The following is a 23,992-nucleotide window of genomic DNA, read 5'->3' on the forward strand; positions in this document are numbered from 1 at the left end:
AGTTATAAATTTATAATGTGAAGAGTCTCTCTAATTTGTTAAGTGTATCGCATCAAATGATAAGCATTGTACACTTGAACATTTTATTATCAATAAATGAGGTCTTTTGTTGTGTGGTTGGGGTTTTCCTAGCGTAATTTTGTGCATCTCTTCTATATATTTTGGCTATTCTTTATTGCTGTTTATCATTGATTTCTTCGTTAAACATCTAGCATATTTAAGCACTCTATTGTTGTGGCTGTTTGGTATAAGTGATTTCATAATAGGAGATGACTCTTGAGTTACTACCATATTCATATCTCCTATATTTTAAGATTTCTTACTACTGGCCTAACATTTTCATGTTGGTTATGGGGACATCTTTTCATAAGAAGATTGTAATTGACTTTTGATAGGCTATAGGGTAGTTAGTTGTGAGTGTTCTCTTGGACACAATTTGTTTATTTGTTGCTTCTACTTTGGTAAGTGGCACTCACTACAAATACTACATGGAGATGGTATGCATTCTTTTGGATGATGTCTCATTGATTGCATTAGTTTGGATGTGTTGGTGTGTTCAGAAACCTTCCTTCAACACTTGGGAGTTAAGTGTCAATATAATAATTGCATTACCATAGAGGCACTAACTTGATTGGTAGATTGTTGAGTTGTGATAGTGATTGATTTGCTCCATTTATGGGATGTTACAAGTGGATACCTTGAATTTGGTTCTTTATGGTGAGAAAATTATTTTCTTCATGTCCCAAGATCATGATTGACGGTGAGTTTGTTGATGTGATTTTCACTAAGATGCCTTGGCAAGATGTATCATATAGTATTGATTTCATCTCTCTTAGCTATTTCAACATGGTTAATTGGTGAAGTTTACTTATTAGAGTTCTAGGAGAGGAGAGAGTGGTTTATGCAAAATAGGTTGATAGTTTTGATGATAGTGCAATGTTAGCATGACAATTCCCTTTTGAGGTTGATTTGGAACACTAGGATCACATGGGTTTGCATTCAACAATTGTGGTTGAGGAAGTGAATGTTTTTCTTTCTACAGTTTACTACTATGGTGTATTATGTTGGTTCTGTTTACCGTATAGGGTAAACGGTTTATTAAAATTTAACACATTCAGACAATAGGCAAGAACATGTAACACAGAAGTATTCCTTTTATTATTCGCATGTATAAAGAAGATACTACAATATTTGATATGCTTGATTACAATGATGATTATAATTCTCATTCCGGATGGTGTACATGTACCTTTCCGAAGGGGTGACTCAACCATCACGCGCTTGTTCGGATTCTATTCTACCCATCGGTTACAATATAGAATTTACCGACAACATCATCCCCCCCCTAAAAGAAAAGTCGTCTTTGGACAACAATTACAAAATATCCGAGATAGATTAACAAAATAGAATACATTAACTATGACTAACTATAACAGGATAGATCTCTTTCCGTCACATCACATTCACATTTTTACCATGCCTGCACCAAATTGGTCTCCAAAACATGTTGCATCTGTAGCCTCTGCTAACACAATATTGTCTCCTTAGCCAAGTTGACCTTGATAGCCACCTGTGCCACCTTCTCTGCTTCCAACTCCTAGATACACCGAGCCAAGTGTCGCTCTACTGTCTCTAACTAGATGATTAGCTCCTCCCGAGCTCTATATGCATCCACCAAGATAGCCTCCTATCCAACACCTACTTTGAGTGCCTCAAAGCGTAGCACCCCTCTCGAAAGGCTTGCTCTAGTGCTCTCTCCACCTTTGGCACCCAAACACTCTATGCCTGCAGTGGCTCCAAGCCTCATCAACTGGTCACACTTCCCACGACTGATAACTGCACTGACTGGGAGTCCAAATTAGCACCCTTGACGCATACAAAAGTCCATTGACTACACCATTTTTGTGATAGTCTTCCAATCCGATACTCTTTCTGCCAACGGCTTATGTTTTACTACCTTTTTATGTCTTTCCCTTCCCTTCGATATCATAAGTTACTCATTCTAAATTGTTTTGATTTGTTTTCGTTGTTTCTTTTTGTTTTTTAAGAACCCCCTGCTTCTTGAAGAGTGCGGCTCCTTCTTCCTCTTGAATGCTCTACTATAGCCTCTGAAGGGTAACTTTATTACTGTACCTCTGTCCTTCTCTGATCCCTTTTATTATATCACCACTTAACCCCATATGATAGAGTATGTCACTATCCTTGTACCGTATGGTCTACTCATTTTGTGTTCCTTAAGCCCGTATGTCCGTATGGTCCATACGCATGTGTTCTCTTTGTTCATACGGGGCCATTCTTCCTCTTATAGCCGTACGGTGCCTGTTTGTCTCCTCTATGTGATTTCCTATTGCCATATGTCCATATTGTAACTGTAGGGCCATACGGTATGCTCCAAAGTTGTTGTACGGTCAATGATTTGTTCTCCTCAAGGCTGTACGGAAGTGAGGCCATACAGTTCACTTTTCTCCCTGTTGTATAGTGATTTCCCTTGCACCCAGGCCGTACAAACCACTGTACGCTGCTTTCCTTCTTCTTTCTGAGCCATACAAAAGATGTTGTTTCTCTACTTTTCGTTGTCGTACGGTGTTCTAATTTCCCACAAGCTTTCAGCCATACGGAAATGGGCCGGAATTGGGCCATATGATGTTCCTTCTCTTCTCCATGCGATCAAAGCTTTCTCTGGATTTTGGTACAATCTTTCCTGAACATGCAAATTGCCATACGGTCTTTGTGATTTCTTTAAGGCCATATAGTGCATTAACTTGTGTTCTTCTTGAGTCCATACGATCCAATTCACTAGCTGGTTATTACCCGTACGGTGATACTTATTCCCCTCTTGAGCCATACAGTATGTCATGTACAATATCTTCTCCTGTCTGGCCATACGGTGGATCACCTATGATTTCCTGTTGTCTTTTGCCTGGCTATATGACATCCTTCCTAGGTCGTATAGCATTTTGTTTTTTTTTACTGCCTTCCTTTCTTGCTTACACCTCTGATAGGCCGTATGGCCCTATTTTATGGCAAACGTACTCCCTTCTACTCTCCTCCACACGTGCTCGTATGGCTAGTATTCCTTTTGACGCTTGTTTGTATAGTGCACTTGCTTTGCTCTCCTAAAAGGCCGTACTATTTTAAATGTAGTTGTTTTTAATACTGGATTCCAGTTATCTCCCACTAGTATGTTTTTTGGTTCAATATCATCTCCGAGGTTCATGGTTTGTACTATGGCCCCTTCATATTTTATTGGTTTTTCCTCACTTAATACATGGGCAGGTGTTTTATCCAACTGTGCGTTCCCTTCCTTTACTTCCCTAAATTCTTTTGGAAATCCGTCTCCATTCCGTTCTTCCTCTATTGTTAGTATGTTGCAACTTTGGAAGAGATCATAATCCTCCATTTGCTAGTGAAATAATCCGTTCACCGAATCTAGATCATCATCCTTCGATCCACCTTTCAGCCGTAGGACTCCTTCCTCATCCAGTTCCATCTGCTTCTTCCCTTCGTCTTCTCCTTTTAAATCGGACGATACAGCTTCTCCTCCCACCATTTGTGTGTGTAAATCAATAATGAATCTCCGTCCTTTGCTCTCCATTGATAGTGTATTCTTCTTCCAGTTCTGTTTAACTATTGCTTGTATGAGTCATCCTCTTCCCAAAATGGCGTCATATCCCCTTCTTTTTAGTGGTATGACTACAAAGTCGAGCAGGAACAACTATGTTCCAATCATTATTGGTTGTGCCATCAGGATCCCTAGAGGCTTAATGCCATGTTGGTTTGCAGTTAGCAATTGGAACGTGGGTGGCCACAACGTCAGCTGTCCCAACTTCTTCTAGGTATCTTCTGGTAGGACATTTACCCCTGAACCTCCATCCACAATTATGTTTGGTTCCCAATATACCCATTTCTACGACCGCCAGATGACTTTCTGATGTGAGGGCTAGCAACATTGGGTTTGCTGCACTTGTTCCGCTTTCCTTCTCCTTCTTGGTTTCTTCTAGTAGTTTAGCAGCCAGAGCCATGTTTGTGAGTTTCGTTTGTAGTTGGGGCATTGAGAGGATTAGATCATTTAATTTTACTAGCACTTCAGTTTGTAATATTTGCTTTATGATGTTCTGTTCTGCACAGTTCCTCGTTGAGGTACCCGCAATGTCCCCCTTCTTCGTTTGTGATTTCTTTGACTGCATCCCTTTCTCAATTTTTTCTCGTGCTTCTTCCAATCTCTTCTTTTCTTCCGTTGTACAACTTTTCTTGTTTACACGTGATTGCCAGGACTTCCTCTTCATTCATTTCTGCTTTGATGTTGATCAAATTCACTCCTGATTTCGGGCACTTGGCATCTTCATGGTCTTTGGGACCACACCATCTGCATAACAACTTCGGTGTGTTCATTGTTGAACAATTTTGCGCAAAGTGGCCCCATAAGTTGAATGCCCAACACTAAACCATCGGCCGGCCATTCGCATCATACTAAATCTGACTGCGGCCTATGCTATTATTGTTATTATTGTTGTTTTGTCCCCTTCTGTTGTTTCTGTACCCACCCGAGGTGGCACCATCATTGTTTGTGTTTCCGTTCCCCCTTGACATGGATGCTTCCTGTGTCAGGAGCACTTGTTGATGCCCTCTTGTTTTCATATTGAACGGGCATTCCTTTGTGGAATGTCCCACGATTTGGCATATATTACAAAACTGATTCTTCGGACATGATCCCTTAGTGTGACCTTCTGTCTTGCATTCTGTGCACCATAGCTCATTTTCTTTAGTCTGGATATTTCCTTTCGGCATATTCTTAAATTCTTTCATCATCCTGATCATATCCTTCTGGAGAGCACAGACCTCCTTATTGCCCTTCTCATCACCACTGCTATCTTCAGAAGAGGATTCATCCGAGTTGGATGATCTACTTTTCTTCTTCTTCTTTGTTTTCTGTTCACTTTCTAAGTCCATCGCCCGATTGTATGCTTCAGTGTACGACAATGGCGGTACAATCTTCATTTTCCTTTTTAACTCCGGGCGTAGTCCTTCTATGAACCATCTCTTTTTCAACCCGTCTGCTAGCTTACTCTCCATTTTATTTACTAATTCTTTTAACTTTCTAGCATATACACAGACAGTTTCATTTTTCCCTTGTTTTGTGGTGTAGATTTCTGCTACTATCTCATTGTCGTCTCATAGCAGTTGAAACTCTGTAATAAATTCCTTCTTTATGTTTTCCCATGTCGTTAACTTTGCCAGATCGGTGTTAGAAAACCAATCGATTGCTACACCTCATAAGGTGGCCGGAAATTGCCTTGCCCATTTGTCATGATCGTTTTCTCCATTCGCTGTCCAAATCGTTTCGCAAGTTTTGCAGTGTCTAATTGGGTCAGCCGTGCCATCCCTGTCGAACTTTGGTAACTTTTCCTTTGGACCAGCCATTGGTACCCTTTATTTCTTTTGTTGTGCGCTGTTGTCTATACCCCCGTTGTTTTGTACTTCCATGTCGTTCTGAACACTTGTGTTACAGACACCTACGTTCTCAAGTGGCGTGAAGGCTTCCTCAAGGACTTGGTTGTTTCGACCAAACTGTATTTGCTCGTCAAGTGTATCAGGGACGAAGAGTTCACCCCACGCTCGAGTTCCTTCAACACTCTGAGCCGCGCTAGTCTTTTCCCTTCCGTTTGGATTCCGCCTAGGCGTATACCAATTTGCCAATTCTTCCTTTGTTCCTTCGATCACCCTTCGCCTTTCTCGGGCTTCTTGTATGAACCTTTCCCTTGATCGACTCGGCGACTGCACTCCATTCGTTAGTGCTCCCATGGTACCGTGGTCACCTCCTGTGCCACCACTGTCGCACCCTTCGGCAAGTTGTTGGGGTCTATGCCTCCAGTCGCTTTGTTGTGTGCGGTTTAATACTTCCCATGCCACCCTTATGTCGTCATCTTCTGGATTCTTATTTCTATCTTTATTCAATGTGTTTGGCATTCATATCACCCAGTCCTTATAGGCAACGACGCCAAATGTTTACCCTACAAGGTAAACGGTTTATTAATACATTCAGACAGTAGGCAAGAACATGTAACATAGAAGTATTCCTTTTATTATTCGCATGTATACAGAAGATACTACAATATTTGATATGCTTGATTACAATGATGATTATAATTCCCATTCCGGATGGTGTACATGTACCTTTCCGAAGGGGTGACTCAACCATCACACACCTGTTCGGATACTATTCTCCCTGTTGGCTACAATATAGAATTTATTGACAACAGGTTCTTTCGGACAGCAATCCTTTGAGGACTCGATTGAGCTTACATATTTTATTTCTCTTCTTACCAATGGTTATTATGAGGTCTCTTGTGTTGGCACCTTGCAAGATAGTGTTTTGAAGGGTTGATTCTATAGATCTCTATGATTTACTTCGAAACATGGGATCATTTTTGGTTTAAGTGTGGATTAATTTGATGATTGTGGGGTTGTGTTGGCATTGTTTGAGGAGAAGCAATCCATGGGAAAGGCCGGATTGTAATGTCCTTATTTTCAAGTTCTCTAGTACCGCAATTATCATTGACTTTCTAGGTTTGTAGTATGTACTAGCAAGTATAGAAGAGTCACATGACATATTCCATGTTTTCAGCTTTCCATTTGTGCTCCATGATTCTTGGAGAGGGCATCTATCACCTAGTTAGGTCTGTTTACCATCTTTCATCTTTTGGATCACTCCTATCATTTAGATTTCAATTATTTCAACCAGTGTCACTAATTGGGTGTATTATTGAGCTCTATTTAATTAATTCCACTAAGGTTGTCATTTTAATTAAAATATATGTGACACCTCAATGTTACAGCTTGTTGGAAAGAGGATGGAAAATTGTAATTAGTGGGATCCTTAGAAGTGACTTTAAGAGCTTGAAATATTTTTAAAATAAATTAAATTACTTCGTGGAGTTAAAAAGGCTTAATAACTTAATAAGATGATTTATTTTAATATACAGGCCTTTATTAATTAATGCTATATTCAGAATTAAAGCAAAAAAGTATTCTAAAAAAATCTAAGTTGCACGGGTACCTCCCCCCCCCTGGACCAAGATAAGTTTGAACAGGTTCGAAGTTTGGGTCTGGTTCGAACTTAGTTTGACCAGGGTCCTCTTTTTTCAGACCTGGTTCAATCTGGTTCGAACCCGGGCGAACCACCTTAAAAAATTTGAAACCGGTTCGAACCCACTGCTTGTAATTGGTGAATGACTGCAATCTGGGTGTGGTACAGGTTTAGATAGTAGCAGCAAGGTGCCGTACAATCTTGAAGGTCGGGGAAAGGGTGGTGCATGGGATCTTTATTGAATTGTGTGTGCTGTGCGTACCTAGGAAATGTCCATATCAGGTCTGAATTGAGTTTAGACAGCAATAAGTGGTATTACAGTCATAATCCCTTAAGTTGAGCATAGTAAACTATTACATTGTATCCATTGATGACTAATGACAAAGTATATCAGACTTGTAATATGAGTTGAATGTTCATAGTGCTGCTTACAGTTTAATGGTTGCAAAATTTTGTTTGGTTTTATTTATATTTGCCGCTATTTAAAATTGGTGTTATATGTTCAATGTATTAGTTGGTTTCAAATGTCAGTTTCATATTTGCAGAAACAAGCAAACAAAGAAAAAAAAAAACTGTTAATATAAGGACAACCATTGCAATTTTAGACTTGTATTATGTACCGTTCAATAAATAACTTTTGTAACCACAATAACCAACCAGATAGAAACTAATTTGATCACATGACACAAGTATACATTGATCAAATGAGTTATAAAACAAAATTTAGCTGAAGGAAACAACGTTTTAGATATATGAACGCTATCAAGTGTTTAAGGTGTACACAATTCATAGTTTGTGATACTTATGGCTTAAAAGAAAAATTACAAAATGGAGTCATGAACTATGGTATAAGGGAGCTTGTATCCCTTAGCCTAGCATTGTCAGCTCTAAGTGGAGTTGTGCATGTACCTTGGACAAGTTTGCAATTGTTGCTAATACCTTAGGACCATTGCTTAGGATAGTGTTGATGAGGATTTTGCAGGCCACCAACACAGAGTAGAATATAATAAGTATATTGTATCCTCTTGAACAAGGAAATCTCAGATGCTACAAGATATGATTAGTTGAGACAATTGCAAGGTTCCTAACGTATTATTAATAGATTTTCATTCCATTAGTTAAACAATGAACATGAAACAATGATACTTGAACTCGATATTTTAAATGTTTTGAATCTTTGATGTTGAAGTTGATTGAACTATGTTACTATATGATGGTATGATCACTATGATATGTTACTGTGTATGGTGTTTTAAAGTTTTTGTTGTTTAAATGTGTTTATGCTACTATGCTACATTATAATTTTAACTCATGCTTCATAAAAATGTATATATCTATATATATATATATATATATATATATATATATATATATATATATATATATATATATATATATATATATATGTTTTTGTACTAACGAACCCAAACCCCTTTCCAAAATTTTGTCGAACTTGCGAATTGGTTCTTGAACTTCGAACTTGGAACTGAACCCGAATCTGCAACTTAGAAAAAAATACTGAAAAAGAAAAAAAGAGATTTTTTTTAAAACAACGGGTAAAAATTTTCGGGAGAAAATAGCGAAAAAACAAAAAGACAACCAACAAGAAAAAAGACGAGGATTGGAGCTGCCAATTGGGGATGTTGAGTTTATTATTTCTGATATTTCACTTTAAGGAAACCCTATGTGGTTCTGGAATTGGACTTGGTTCAGCTCAAGGTTAGTGAGGACGAAACCCCTTATAGGCAACATTCTCTATGCTGTTGAGAGTCAACTTGGAGAATAATTTAAGTGTTTCATCTCATCGGTGACAGTTGGGCATAATTATGTTGATTATTTCAGTTTTCACAAAGACTTATGGTGTGCCAATTTGTTAGACACCAATTGAAACAGAATATGTGGAAGGCTTTTTAGTTCATTCTAAAGCTGGCCAGCCAGAATTTTGGTGTATTTTTCAGTAATTTAAAGGCGCCTGGTGGGAGACTACATTGTTTTAATCTTCTTTATCATTGTTGGAGTTTTCCAGAGTCTAACATCCATTTTGGGAAGTGATAGTTTGCAAATTTCATATACATTTCAAGCTATTTCAATGCCGCATTTTCTGGGTATGTTTGAGTCAGATATGTAATGCTATTTAATGATCCGAGTTTCTCTTACTTTCGCTAAAAAGTGTATTTTCATATCTGAAATAAAATTTGAAATATTCAAATTCACATATTTCTGAGTTTTATCAAACTTTACGAGTTACTGTAAACATCTATATTATCTTCACTTTATTTATCATTTAAAAGACAACACAAAACACCGATAAATATATTCCAAAAACAAAGGTAAAATAGGGCAGCATATTACACTATACCTTAATTTGTTGACCCAAACTACAGGGTCGCAAGGTTCTGAAGCCTGTCTCCACTTTACAGCTATAGAGTAGACATCCTGCCAACCCAATGTATAACGAACCAAGGAAGATTTTTCTTCATGACAGCTACTGCTGCTGGTGCTACTAGAGCAAACACCCCCACGGTTCTGACTGACACTGTTACTCCGATCCTTTTTCTTTGTTCTTTTCCCACCTTTGGATTCACTTACATTTCCAGATATGGTTGACTCTCGTAGAGCTTGCCATGTATTCAATACCTTTTGAGCAACTTCCAGTGCGGCTAAGCCTGCCATGCGATGCTGAAAGACAAAAGAAAAAGGAATAAGGGCCAATGGATAGATCAGTACAACAACTTAGAACAAATAGTAGAAAAGCAGAAGTAATCTGTTCTCTTTCTTTCTTGAGTGATGTGTTATTTATTAGTTCATTAGCAAATAATTATATCCATCTGCAAATCCATGTTGTAAATATCATAATTTACAAAGCCAGTTATCCAGATCATTCCTATAGGTAACGTAAGAATTCAAGAATATGATTATTATCAAATGTAGAGGAAAAGATTAAACAAATCCCATCCGTCTCCCAAACATGAAACACAGATAATCATTCAGACAATAAAATTCAGGTAATAATGTGGACATTGCATAAATCTTTCCATGGTGACTAGATATGCAAAGAGAATTCCTGAACATGAATAACTTATTTTGGAGATAAAGAATAGGAAAGAATAATTTGCTGAACAAAGTGGGATTATAAAGACTACAAGTAATATAGACAAAAACATATAACATAGCTCTCCTATATCCGAAACTACCAAGCACTAAACAATTTGTGTTTGGTTGAATCCTTGAAATAGACAATTTTCATAGCACGTCAATATTTGTCTATATGAGCCATGAAGTGCATAGAAATATATGGAACTTCAATGAATGGACACAAAAAGGAAATGCTGGAACTATTAGGAATCAGGTAGATTTTCTATTTTAAATAAGATATATTCAATGCAAAGTCAAGCTGTGTTCAAGTCCTAGCAGGTCTCCACGGAAAAAAAAGTACTTATTAACAGCACATCAAGTTCTTGGAAAATATTTTGAGATCTGAGACGAACAGGAACAGAACTGTTAAATATCAGACTTCATTTATTTTGATTTCTATCCCTTATATATATATATATATAGTGAGATATAAGGAATCTTTATAGTCAAAGTGCAGAAGAAAAAAATTCTAATGAAGGTGTTTACACCCTTTATAGAAACGGACAATAATCTTGTATGGGATATTGATATACTACACTAATTATTAATACTTATAACTGTTGGCAGAAATGTCTATTGGAGATCAACCTATAATATCCACCATAGAAGACTGATATATTATATGTCTTCCTTAGTTGATATTATGGCAGGTTGAATGTAGCATATGTATGAATGGCAAGAGTCATGTCCCTGATGGGAAGTGACTCCACTGTGGAGTCACATCCCATCAGGCACATGACTCAAGGTTTGAATGTATTTTTAAATATAAACTAACCTTGAATCCACGTCGACCAAACACATTAAATTAGCAGTTGGTCAAACACATGTCTTGTTCAATCAATCTCTCAAATGATATAATGAATAATATTTCATATATATATTAGGTGAGTTTAATATAATATGTATCTCATTTAACATATATTAATCTCATTAAATATATATTATATAATAATATCATTATATATATTGAAACATTTTACATAAATATAGATATTCAATGATATATATTTACCATGAAAGAACTAACACATCAACACTCCCTCTTAGTTTAGAAGGATAAACACATGAAAATAGAGCACTATTTGGTAATAGTTTGAAATCACAAATCAAGGAAATATCGTATGGCTATTGGCCTATCAGAATATCAACACATGATATTCACCAAATACTCTTTTGATATCATATTAGGTAACATGAGTATTGGCCTATCAAAACATCAATCAAATGATATTCACCAAGTACTCTAAGCAATGGCCTATCAGAACATCAACTAAATGATATTCACCAAGTACTTAATGCGGTAATGGCCTATTAGAATATCAAGGCAAGATATTCAACAAGTACCTATCATATATCTATACAAACAACTTATAGAGAGTCAATTAAATGACATCTAACACTTAGTTGTTGATTTACAAGATAAAGCAATTGATGATCTATTTCAACATTTACACAAAATGTATATCATGATTTAAGTTATTGTGAGATCTTCACCTTCCAATAACTTCTGCAAGTACAAGTTATAATCATTTGGAAGTTGTCACTTCCTCATGATGTACATAGGGGGGCAGGCCCATTAAAATCATGCAGTCATAGACATGACATCATAAGTTTACATGACGTCAAACTCCCTTTGAATTTGATATCAACTCTTCTTACCTCTTAGTACAAGGTTGTCTCCGATGAAGTATCAAACTCCCTCTGAATCTAATATCATCCTTCTGACCTCCTGGCAGCAAGTTGTGTCATCCTCCTTGGTTCAACAAGTATCCATCTATCTAGGAATGTCATAGTCTAGATATTCACATAAGGCCTTCCAGCCTACACACATGAAACTTCATCCCATGAATCATAGTACTTTAACCTTATAGTTTTCTGATAAAAAAGAAACCATATAAGCAGTGTGTACTCCTTATAAATCAATATCACCAAGATTCTTGGAAGTTAACTGAAACATGTCCTCTATCTTCTCCCTCTCTTTGTCCAAGGTTTTCTCTAATAAAAATGTCAGTTTCCCTCTTGATATAGAAGGATGCACATAATATCAACCATCAAGGATATATGCTTCAAGAGCAGCACTTTATCTTCTTTTCTTAAACATTACTGATACAAGTTTCTCCAATAAAGGTCCATATCAAATCAGAATGCAAAGTTTTGAACAAATGATCTATTTCACACTTGAGAAGCAAAAGAACACAAATATTGCAGGCTCGCCAGTAAAGCTAAATGACACCTTAGTAAATGAACTATAATCTCATATACTGCACTGTAGAGATGCAAAGGGAATATTATTCCCTATCTGAAGAGGTGCCAAGATTAAATTTTGTGGTAGCATAGATATATATTTTCAACCCTTGCAAACGAAGCAAATGCTGACCCTCTTATGATCTGAAAAATGAAAAATATAATCTAGGAAAGACTACATAATCTGGAAGTGGTGGCCCTCCAATTATGACCTAGATGAAAACAATAACTCTTCTCAAGTTCATGCCCCAAAAAAGACAACTGTGCCAACTGTGATGTCCCCTTTTAGGATGAGTTAAAAAAATTCTGTGAGAATTATGTTTGAATGCTCCTCTCTTACTATGAATTATTCTTTCTTGACTTACATAACCCATGAGACGTGAGTGATGATATTATTGTTTCACAAGTACTACACATATCTTGGGTTACTTGCAGGATAGTTACTTCTTGATATACATATAATCAATGATATCTCTGATGGAATGACTTGCTATACTTTAGTTGAATTAATCTCATAAGTATACTTAGGGCACTAGGGTCTTTACTATACTTGATCTGCGATGATCTGGTTAATTATTTCTATCAGGATAATAGACTGTCATATATAATAACCATCTGTGAATTTTTATGTGTATTTTTATTTGAAATTTTTGTAATATGAACACTCTACAAATATTCCTTCAAGGTCTGTTATGATATTTATATTTGGTGGCGCTTGATCCTTCCTAGGGCATGATGGAATGATTGTATTTCTATTAGATATGTCCTCCCAAGGATTCACACTCTTTCATGAACAGTTCTCTTTTATATTATAGCTTAATAATCAACTCACCATCGATAATTATTATTGAACCCATCTTAGTCTCGATAATCAATTTCATAGATAGATTGGCTAACATATGTTCTCTGTGAATGTTCTACTTCTGATTCTTTCCTTGTTACCACAACATCAAAAATAACTCTTTCAGCTAGACACAATATGCATCTAGTTATCTCTTGATTGGAACACTATATCAATAAACACCTATTACGATTGATTGTTCCACTCATCTTAATGGGGTTCTTGACGAATCATATATGAGCTCGTGAAACTTGTATAGAGCTGCACATTATGAGAAAATAACCATGTCTAACTTCTGCTGGCAGTGACAAACCATGATAATTATAGAGCATACTGGTGTGGATGGACACTCATCCTACCTTTCTATAGTGGGGCCGAACCGTGTGTTCCGATTGGCGATTGATTCCATCCTTGGTCGCCCTGGGCAGTTCGGGGTTTCTAACAATATGAAATCGGTCTAGCAACAATGCCCCCAACTAGAATTGTCTTCTGCTGGTCTTCAGATATCGTTGATGAGATATGTTTAATTACTAATAGGCTTTTATTATTTGACTATCTACAGGCTTTTGGTAGAATTAACAATGAATATTGCAATTGTGTCGCAAAGCATTATTCCCTTTCCTTGCATTCGGTATTATCATTCTTGTTGTGTGAATGTCCTCGGAGATCTTTTCGACAAGCATTAGCACTGCCTTGGAGTATAGACTTCCGTTCTTTAAGATGTTCTCCTCGTGATATATATATATATATATATATATATATATATATATATATTCCATCACTATATCAAATACTAAACATAGATTCCTCAGAATATAAGATTTGGCATCATATTTCAAATAGATATTCTCTCACATGAAACATAAAGAGGTAGAAGCTTTCGCAAGGATAACCAGAATTGTTCCTTAGCCTCTCTATAAGCTACAGTCTGCCATGTGCTTCTTCACAAAGGCCAAACGAATACTCCTCTATACTCGGAAAGGATCCTGTCTGCAACATATGTATAACTAGGTCTATGGCTCCAAGATCCACGATCAATGGTGATCAAACTCTCAAATTTCGGTTCAAACGGTTCATGTGAGATTTCGCCTCCCAAAATGATGAACGTATATAAAATAGATGATTGAAACCTTAAAAATAGATCAAACATAGATGGTTCCTCTTTCCTCTGCTAATATATATTCCTCATCAATGACAATCCAATATATTTTAAATCGCCCCCTTTCCTTGTATAATCAATGTACACCGGTCTCAATTGCTATTACCGATCACTATATGTCAATGACATTGGTTATATAACTTCATCCTTCAAATTTCTAGATGCATTTTATTATTTCTTTGTAGCCTACCAAGGATGTCTCTATAGGATGAATATGGGTGTTTCTTTAGTCCCAACGACTTGTGCATATCTGCAGAAGAGTCTGTTCATCCTCATCAATGCAGTTCTGTCTGTGAAACTAATTCCTTCAGGATTGACACCTGGTCTGATACCATGTTAAATATCAGACTTACTTTATTTTGATTTCTATCCCTTATATATATATATATATATATATAGTGAGATATAAGGAATCTTTATAGTCAAAGTGCAGAAGAAAAATTTCTAAGGAAGGTGTTTATACCCTTTATAGAAACAGAGAACAATCTTGTATGGGATATTGATATACTACAGAAATTATTAATACTTAAAACTGTAGGCAGAAATGTATATCGGAGATCAACCTGGAATATCCACCATAGAAAACTGATATATTATATGTGTTCCTTAGTTGATATAATTGCAGGTTGAATGTAGCATATGTATGAATGGTGAGAGTCACACTCCTCATGGGAAGTGACTCCACCATGGAGTCACGTCCCATCGGGAATATGACCCATGGTTTGAATGATATTTTTGTAAAAATCTACTAACATTGAATCCACGTTGACCAAACACATTAAATTAGCAGCCGGTCAAACATATATGTCTCGTTCAATCAGTCTCTCAAACGATATAATGAATAATATTTCATATATATATTAGGTGAGTTTAATATAATATATATTTCATTTAACATATATTAATCCCATTTAATATATATTATATATAATAATATCATTATATATATTAAAACATTTTACATAAATATAGATATTTATCCTGAAAGAACTAACACATCAACAAGAACTATAGACCAAGAACAGATTGACATCACCATTACAATTAATTGATATGGCCAATTCAGTTTTAACTCAGCTATACCGAGGACAGAACAAGCTTGAGGGAATGTTAAAGTTTTTAAACATATAGCATCCCCTTGCCATCCTAGGATTTGATAGACATTTTGCAAACAGTGGGGATGGCAGGATATCCCTCATTGCAAGAGGTTAACTTGTGTCATTTGCAATGGCATCTCAAATAACCTGCCACAAAAAAAAGAAAGCTCAATCTCACCAAGGCTCCACCCTCCATTGCCCCCAATGCCAGCAAGAAAAAGTAACTAGCTTGATGCTCCAAAAATACCAGAAAGGATGGGGCACTCAAAGAGGGCATTAATGATGCATTGGAATCAATAAAGGCTAACATTTCAGAGATATTTATAGTAACATTATGTCTGCGTGCCATTCAATTCTCTATTCCAATCTAGCTTATTTATTTAGATATTTTTTTATGCGTCTTTAAAAAAATGGGATGAATATGCAGAAGCCTAGGAATCATATAAAAAATAAGTGTGCAATTAGGAGTTAGAGAGGTAAAGGTGAAGAGAGGATTTCAATTGGGAGTCAAAGCCAATTTCATGTCCATCTGAATTACTCAACATGCTAATCCAAAAGATCCTTCAAACCCAAGAAATCACAAGCCAAATAATAATAGTACCAATCATGTGCAAACAAAGAAATTCCAATGGCTCAATACACTATTTTCCATTTAAAATTGAAAGGCACTTACTCTACTATTAATGAACATTTGTTATGCATAACACAAGGATCGATGGGTTGCTTACTTCAAAAGATAACCGAAGGGCTGAGATAACTAGAATATAGCATTTACATATAGAACCTTTGACCTTAGATTACATATCCAGATCCTCTAATTTTTGTTGTCAATCTATTACTGGAGTTGGTAGGTGGTGCTAAATTTTGAGCTAGAATAGCATAAACCAAATAGTAAATTTCTTAAAACACAAGAAAACCAGAGATACCTTCCTTCTCGAATACAATTCTCAAAAAAATACTTAGAATTCTCGCCTTAATGAACACTAAACTATTTTCCTCTTTACAAGAATATAGACTCAGATATGCTTCCCTCACAGACAGAAAACGTCTTCACACAATACTGATAAATCACCAAAAAATTCTCATCTACAGATGACTCACGATAAATCATACATTGATTGGATACACAAGATAATCATTATTATTTTTACTATAGTAATAAAAACAAAATGACCCACTATTGATGGTAATAATGAAAACTTTTATAACATGCTACTACAACACAGATGATTTCAATCGGCACTCCTAAAAAAATGACCACAAAGATTATAAGAGGCCCAACGCTATAGGATGTCATGTTAGTTACATGGTGATGAGTCTAACTCTACAATGTTTTCACAGTCTCAACACCTACGTGATGTCTCTTCAGTTACATGGCGGTGGCTCTCTGATGACCAACAGTTATGAAACATGAGAACTTCTGAATTCTGAATGCTACAAAATAATAAAGCTCCTGAATGTCGACCTGAATAAAAGGAAGACACATTAATACATGACTGTTGTGGCATACATGCTGGCAACAATTACAAAGAGAGTAATGTTTCATGTGTTGGCGATAAAGACTTTTCATGTCTTTAGCATTTCAAACCAAAGAGTTGAGACTCTTCATAAGGATAACCAATCAGTCTGAGGACTCTTTGCAATCTTATAACACCTGATCATAAAGAAGGACAACAGATGATGCAACAAAGTATATATATCATCTTTACATAGAAAATATCTCAAACATAATACTGAAGAACTTATAACAGGAACACAGATAGCTCCTGCAACTACCAATCTTCAGCACTCCCTCTTAGCAGAAGAGATATTTTTCCAATTACTCAAGTCATGGAATCTCTCAACATGACACTTATAAATGGTGTCATCCATTTGTGTGAAAAACAATATTTATCAGTCTCTCAACCGGATAGCATGAAGTCACTAACCATGATGTTCACTTTGGCTACTCCCATGTGTCAAATAAATGTAAACACAAGCTCTCATCATTGAAAGTTACTCAATGTAATGTTGTCTTAGAGTTTCTCAACATGACATCAACTATAGCTTCTCCCATGAGTGGTAAGAACAATACCTCAGTCTAAGACGCATACAAGGAATTTCATCTCAAATTTATCCGTCTCAGAGAAAAATGCATTACAAGGGCTTTCACCTCAAATTTCACCATCACAATGAAAAATGGATTACAAGAGCTTTCACCTCACATTTCTCTCTCATAGAGAAACCAGCATTATTAGTAAGAAACAAGAATCATTGATGCTGAGACTCTATCTCTCAACAAGAGTAACATTCTTCACAATACCAAGCTTATCTCGAAAATACAAAAGCTTCACTCTGGCAAGTGGCTTGGTAAGAATGTTAACTGTATTGCTAGTCAGTACAAATGTACTTGAGTTGAATTGTTTTCCTTGGAACCAAAACTCTTTAAAATGATTTTTAAGCTTGACATGTTTTGTTCTATCATGAAATAATGGATTATAGAAAGCTTCACACAACTTTGATTATCACAATGAATTACAGTTCATTCGAAAGTCTGCTCAAATAGTCCTGCAAGAACCTTTCAAAACCACGCTGCTTCTCGAGCTGCCACACAAGCTGCAATATATTCAGCTTTTGCTGTAATTTGAGCTAAGCATGATTATTTTCTGCTCACCAAGAAATGATAGCAGAACCTAAGCCGAAACAACCACCAGACGTGCTTTTCCTATCAGGCACACACCTGACCCAATTAGAATCAGAATAACCTTGCAATTTTGAGATCTTCACAGGAAGTATATCTCAGACCATATCCCATTGTACCAGACAAATATCTCAATATATTCTTTGTTGCAACATAGTGAATTTGTCTAGGCTCACACATCAATCGACTCATAGTGTTTACAACATAACAGAAATACGTGGTCTACTGTTGACTAGATACATCAATGGTCCAATCAATTTGCTGTACATGGAAGGATCTACTAAATGTGAGCTAGTTGCACATTATTGCAACTTTTTCAAATTTGTTTCCATAGGTGTTGACATGGACTTGCAATTCAACATACCGAATCTCTTCAAAATGTCTAGAGTATTTCCCTTGACTCAGAATAATCTCATTAGGCATTCGCCACACTTCTAGTACTAGAAAGTAATGCATGAGACCAAGATCCTTCATCTCAAATTCAAAAGCTAAGTCTTTCTTAATTTAATAAGGAGATGCATAAGACTTGTATCATTCGTCTCAAATTTAAAAGCTAAATCTTTCTTACATCTATTAAAGAGATTGTATGCTCCAGTAAGAAATAAATCATTAACATAAAGAACTAAGATTAAAGCTTTATCATCAATTACCTTGAAATAAAGATTTGGATCTACATCAGTCCTGGAGAATCCCAAACTCAATAAGTATTGATCAATCCTTTCATAGCATGCACGCAGTGCTTGCTTAAGGCCATACAAGGCCTTTTTCAATCTCCATACATGATATTCCTTCCCATGAAGGACAAAACCATTTGGCTATTCAATAATCACCTCTTCTTCAATCACACCATTAAAAAATGCAGTCTTTAGATCCATTTGATGTACTTTTTAGCTTTAACTGCTGCAATAACAATGATAATTTTGATAGAAGTACGCTGAGTTACAAGAGCAAATGTCTCCTCATATTCTATACCTTCTTTTTGAGAGGAACCTCTAGCCACAAATCTTGCTTTAGACTTTTCGAGACTCCCATCATCTGCATGCTAGATTTTGAACAACCACTTATAAGAAACAATTGAATTTTCTTTAACCCTAGGAACAATATCCCAAACACCATGCTTAATGATAGACTAATATTCTTCAGTCATTGCATCTTTCCATACTTGCTGTTTTGATGCCTCCTCAAAACTTGAAGGTTCAAACCCAATGATGTCAACATAGCCTAGAAACTTATGTGGTCTCTTGGGCAGACATGTCTATTCGTCCATGAAAAGAGACGATGGTATAGTTAACAAATCACTGATAGACCCAATCCATAATCGTGAGTAATTGATTTACAAAACAGACTCCTTTATGATTTCTGATCCGTACAAGGCAATAGATCATTTGCTCGATCTAATACATGATCAATGTTATATCAAGAACATAATGCTTGATTAAAGAGAACTATGATCTGATCGTTCCAATTTTCATAATTGGTTTGATAATGATAAAATCAGTTTAATACCGCGATGATCTCGGCAAGGTAAAATTAATGTCTATGCATATATGTGTGTATGCATGTATATCAATTCACATGGTGAATTGGTGTACATACATGCACACACATGTGCATACAGCTGCCATGCTGGTAATTCTGATCGATGCTATCATATCTCAACACTCCCTCTTAGCTAGGGAAGATGACTAAGGATGAACTAGCTTAGATATCACCTAACACATGATATCAAGGAGTATACAAACATCAAGTCGCATGACATTCATATATCCTAATTATGGCACCGACATCACATCGCATTATGTCTACCATAACATATCATGGCATGTCCACGAATATTACATCACATAATATCCACCATTTTATCTCATCAAGAACATATTGATACACAACTTGTTACATCCCAAAATTTTGATGCCAAAGGGAAGGGAAAGACACAAAAAGGTAGTAAAACAAAAGCCATTGCAAGAAAGACCGTGGGATCGGAAGAAAATCACAAAAATGGTTGTCCCCTAGACCACCAGTCGCTGTGGTTATCAATCGTGGGAAATCTAACTAGTTGATGAACCCTGGACCTGCTGTAGACATGCAGTATCTGTGTACCAGGGGTGGAGGATCAGAGTGTAGTAGCAGCAAAGAAAGTAGATGGAAGGGTGACGGTGACGATGTTCGTTCATGCCTTGCTGACATCACAGAGCAAAGAAAGTCCTTCGTAGAGTTGGTGCTTACAGAGAGAAGACGAGCAGAGGTTGGGCAGGAAGCTCGGGAGATGGCCGAGAAGGCTCGGGAGGAGATGGCCGACCGACTTGACACCTAGTAGATTGCATGGAAAACAGAGCGGGCCGCCCTATTAGCACAACTCGAGGAAGGTGCACGAGGGAAGCAGTAGACAGAACAACAGTTAGCAGCAGCCGAGTGCCAGGAGGTTGCATTGATGCTAAAAGAAGTTGTGGAGAACTCTTAGATCATAACAGATTTGAAGGTCCAGACAGAACAAGTGTATCAACTTCAACGCAGCCAGTCTTCACAGTTTGAGACACAGCCTTTTGGTTCATGATGTCTATGTCTATGTTGTTTTTATGAATAAATGTAGTTAGTTGTTTGTTTGAGTTTTGTTGTGTGGTCGTCCAGAGACAACTTTTCTTTTTGGGGGGGATGATGTCGTCAGTAAATACTGAGTAGCCGACAAGGTATGTGTCGGGATGTATCTCGTCGGTATCAGGAAGGTTGTATCGGGAAGGTTCTCGTCGATATCGGGAAGGTTCTCATCAATATCAGGAAGGTTCTTATTATGTAGCCGACATGTTGTATGTGGCCGACGAACCCCTTTGGGAAGGTTCCTCGGGTTGTATATATACACCCTCTGGGTAATCATTGTAATCATCAGAAGCATGATAAGCATAATGTAATATCTTTGGCGTATGCGAATAATATAAGAAGTTCTGCTATTTTGATCCATTATCTGTATGCATTGATTTCTTTACCTAGTACAGTAAACAACCTCTGAAGGAAGAAGGCAACTATTGAGAAACTCAGGAGTTTTATTCTTGCCTGAGTGGGACATAGCCAATGCTATGATTTTTTATTCTGTTAGAAAGGCAAAGGATACTCAGTTTAAAACTGAGGAAGAGAACCTGCAGGCACATAGAGGATTAAAATACAGCAATGATCACCAAGAATTGGTGATATGGTCTATTGAAAAGAGGGACAAAATCAAACTACAACGAATTTCAAGTACTGAGCGTACAGGTAGTCTCATGGTGCACAGAGCAGATGAGGTAGACAGTGAAAAGGTGTCTAAGATGACTAGGGAGATGATGGACTTTGGGGTAGTGTTTGCTAAGAGAGATAAAAATAAATTCCTGGAGCTCAATGCCAAGTTAGAAGAAATACTAAAGCCATATGAGGAGATAGGAAACAAAATACATCAATTGGAGGCTCAAGTAGCTCAAATGGATAAGCAATTAGGAAAAAGAAAAGTGGGAGAATCAAGCTGGCCCCGAATTGCTTATCCTTGCCCCCCAGTTGAACCATTCAAGTCAACTCCCTTGATAGAATTGCCTGATACCCCACAAAAGCCAGAATTCTATATTGTTGAAGAATTTGTGGAAGAAAAGAATAATCTTTGGGCCTTACATGTTGAGCTGAATGATTTGTATGAAGATAAAATCAGGAAAACAATCTTATATTTAGTAGATAACATTGATTGGCCAACATTTCATGAGCAATTGGTGAAAATAATGGACATGTGTGATGAAATAAAAGGTGGAGAAAACGCTTTAAAACCCATCATGAGTAAGTGGGGCAATAGGAATAAAGATATTACCCTTTTGATGATTTCAATTATTGTTCATCTTGTTAATATATAGAAAAGACTTTTGATGTGGCAAGTGATTTATCTAATTTTGATGAAAAAAGAGTTGCAGTTCAAAAGTAAATAACAATTTGTTTTTCAAAATATCTTGCTGATAATTTTGAACTCTTTCCCCATGCACTTAAAAAGATAGATAAATTGAAAGAAAAGGAAGAATGGGGCAAAGAATTAGATAATTTGTTATGCCAAAGAATAAATGGAGTTATAAGTGAAAAAGGGCATTTGCTATGGGCAATGACAACTGAGGAAGTTGTTAAGGTGTAACTGTTTTATAACTCCATTAGAGAAGATTTTGCTGAAATTAAAAAGCTAGGAGATTTTGTGATTAAGAAACAACGTGAGGTTCTAAATTTTGATTGGCCATATGATACAGTTTTCAATAAATGGATGGAAGATTTTGTACATTCAAAGCAATTAGTAATTGAAGAAACTGAGGATGAGGAAATGGGCCAAGATGAGATACAAACAACCGATACATCTGTTCATGCAGAAGAAGACAAAGAAGAGCAACTGCAGTAACAGGCACAATGGTCCAAACTGATGACATGGCCGCAAAAAAAACAGATGTAGCTATTGTTTTAACTTTACATGATGATGTGGATGGAGATTCTCAAGTTGAAGTAACTTTGCAGACATCTGAATCAGGTCCAACATGTGCAATTTCATTGGTCACACCGTCTGAGGAGGGCCAACAACTTTGAAACCGATCATGAACTTCTTAGCACGAAAGGTGAAGCAGAAGTTGTCCCCACAGAATAATATTCATGATGTATACCATTTTGTTGCACCAAATTTTGTCATTTTGTGATAGTAACAATGTAGATATCTTTCTGTCTAGAGAACAATTGTCAATATTCTCTATTCCTGAAGCTTGTTGCATCTCACACTATATAAGTGAGATCTGAAGGCTAGAGAAAAGGTCCAATTTATTATAACTTTGAGTTCTATTAGTCTATTTTGGTCCAGTCTTTCTTGATATCAACTCTTTTGATGTATTTCCTCTGCAAAATTCTAAGAATACATTAATTGTCCATGGTCATGGTGTCTTATTTGGAGTTGTTTTGAGTATTATTCAATGTTATATAATTTTCAAAGAAGATTAATGCAAAGATGAGCTATCCCCATTATCTTTTCTCTCTAAATCTTGTCTCCATTTTTAGTGGCTGGTTACTGTGAGATTGTATGAGTAAAGCTTGTTTAATTTAACGCAATTAGGATAAGTTGTATGTATGCCAATTCATTATTGCTTTTGATTTAATGAATTGAGTAAATGCTTCAATGAATGTGACGGGATCTCTAGGCATTAGGAAAGATTTGTGTAAGAATAAGTTCGAGAGAGAATTGTTGATCATGTTGATTGTAATGCAGTCAATTAGGTCAAGAAAATTGGATAGACTTTGAATCCCAATGGATGAGGCACTGATCAACTATTTCAGTGAGCACATGAAAAGATCTTAGATAGATGTCAAGCAAACATCTAAAAATCAATGTCAATTTTGTTTTAAATGTATGAAGAATGTCATAGATGGTCAATGCTTGTTTATATTTAATCTCTGAGTCATAGTTAGCTGCTATTACCCAAAATTATTTGTAGATCTGAGAAGAATTGTGACTAATCTGCTATAAGGGATGAATATTTTGTAAAATGTCTTGAAATGAACAAAATGTGAACTAGTATCAAGTTGTGAATCTTTTATCCCTCAGGTGCACCTGCCTTGGTTTTGTAGAGCCTAAAGAGTAGAAAATCTTCCAAGATTTTGTTGAAGTTGGGTCCAAATCTAAAGAACATTTAGTTGTTTATAGGAAGTAGCTAATCCTCAGGTTATTGTTATCTTCACCATCTTGGTATTAAGTATTTTGTTGCTTAGTAGTGTAAAA

The 23,992-nt window shown here is 36.4% G+C and overlaps 1 protein-coding gene across 1 annotated transcript in view; it reads right to left on the reverse strand.

Moving 5' to 3' along the window:
- Positions 1-23,992, reverse strand: part of SRFR1 (Tetratricopeptide repeat (TPR)-like superfamily protein) — a 260,775-nt gene that overhangs the window by 15,689 nt on the left and 221,094 nt on the right. The window contains exon 16 of the mRNA XM_089787186.1: positions 9,447-9,766. Coding sequence (XP_089643312.1) covers positions 9,447-9,766 — 320 coding nt within the window. The remainder of the gene's footprint in view (positions 1-9,446; positions 9,767-23,992) is intronic.

This window comes from Cupressus sempervirens, chromosome 6, assembly GCF_028749045.1.
Source record: "Cupressus sempervirens isolate cs-2001-9-10 chromosome 6, ASM2874904v1, whole genome shotgun sequence".
Lineage (NCBI taxonomy): Eukaryota > Viridiplantae > Streptophyta > Pinopsida > Cupressales > Cupressaceae > Cupressus > Cupressus sempervirens.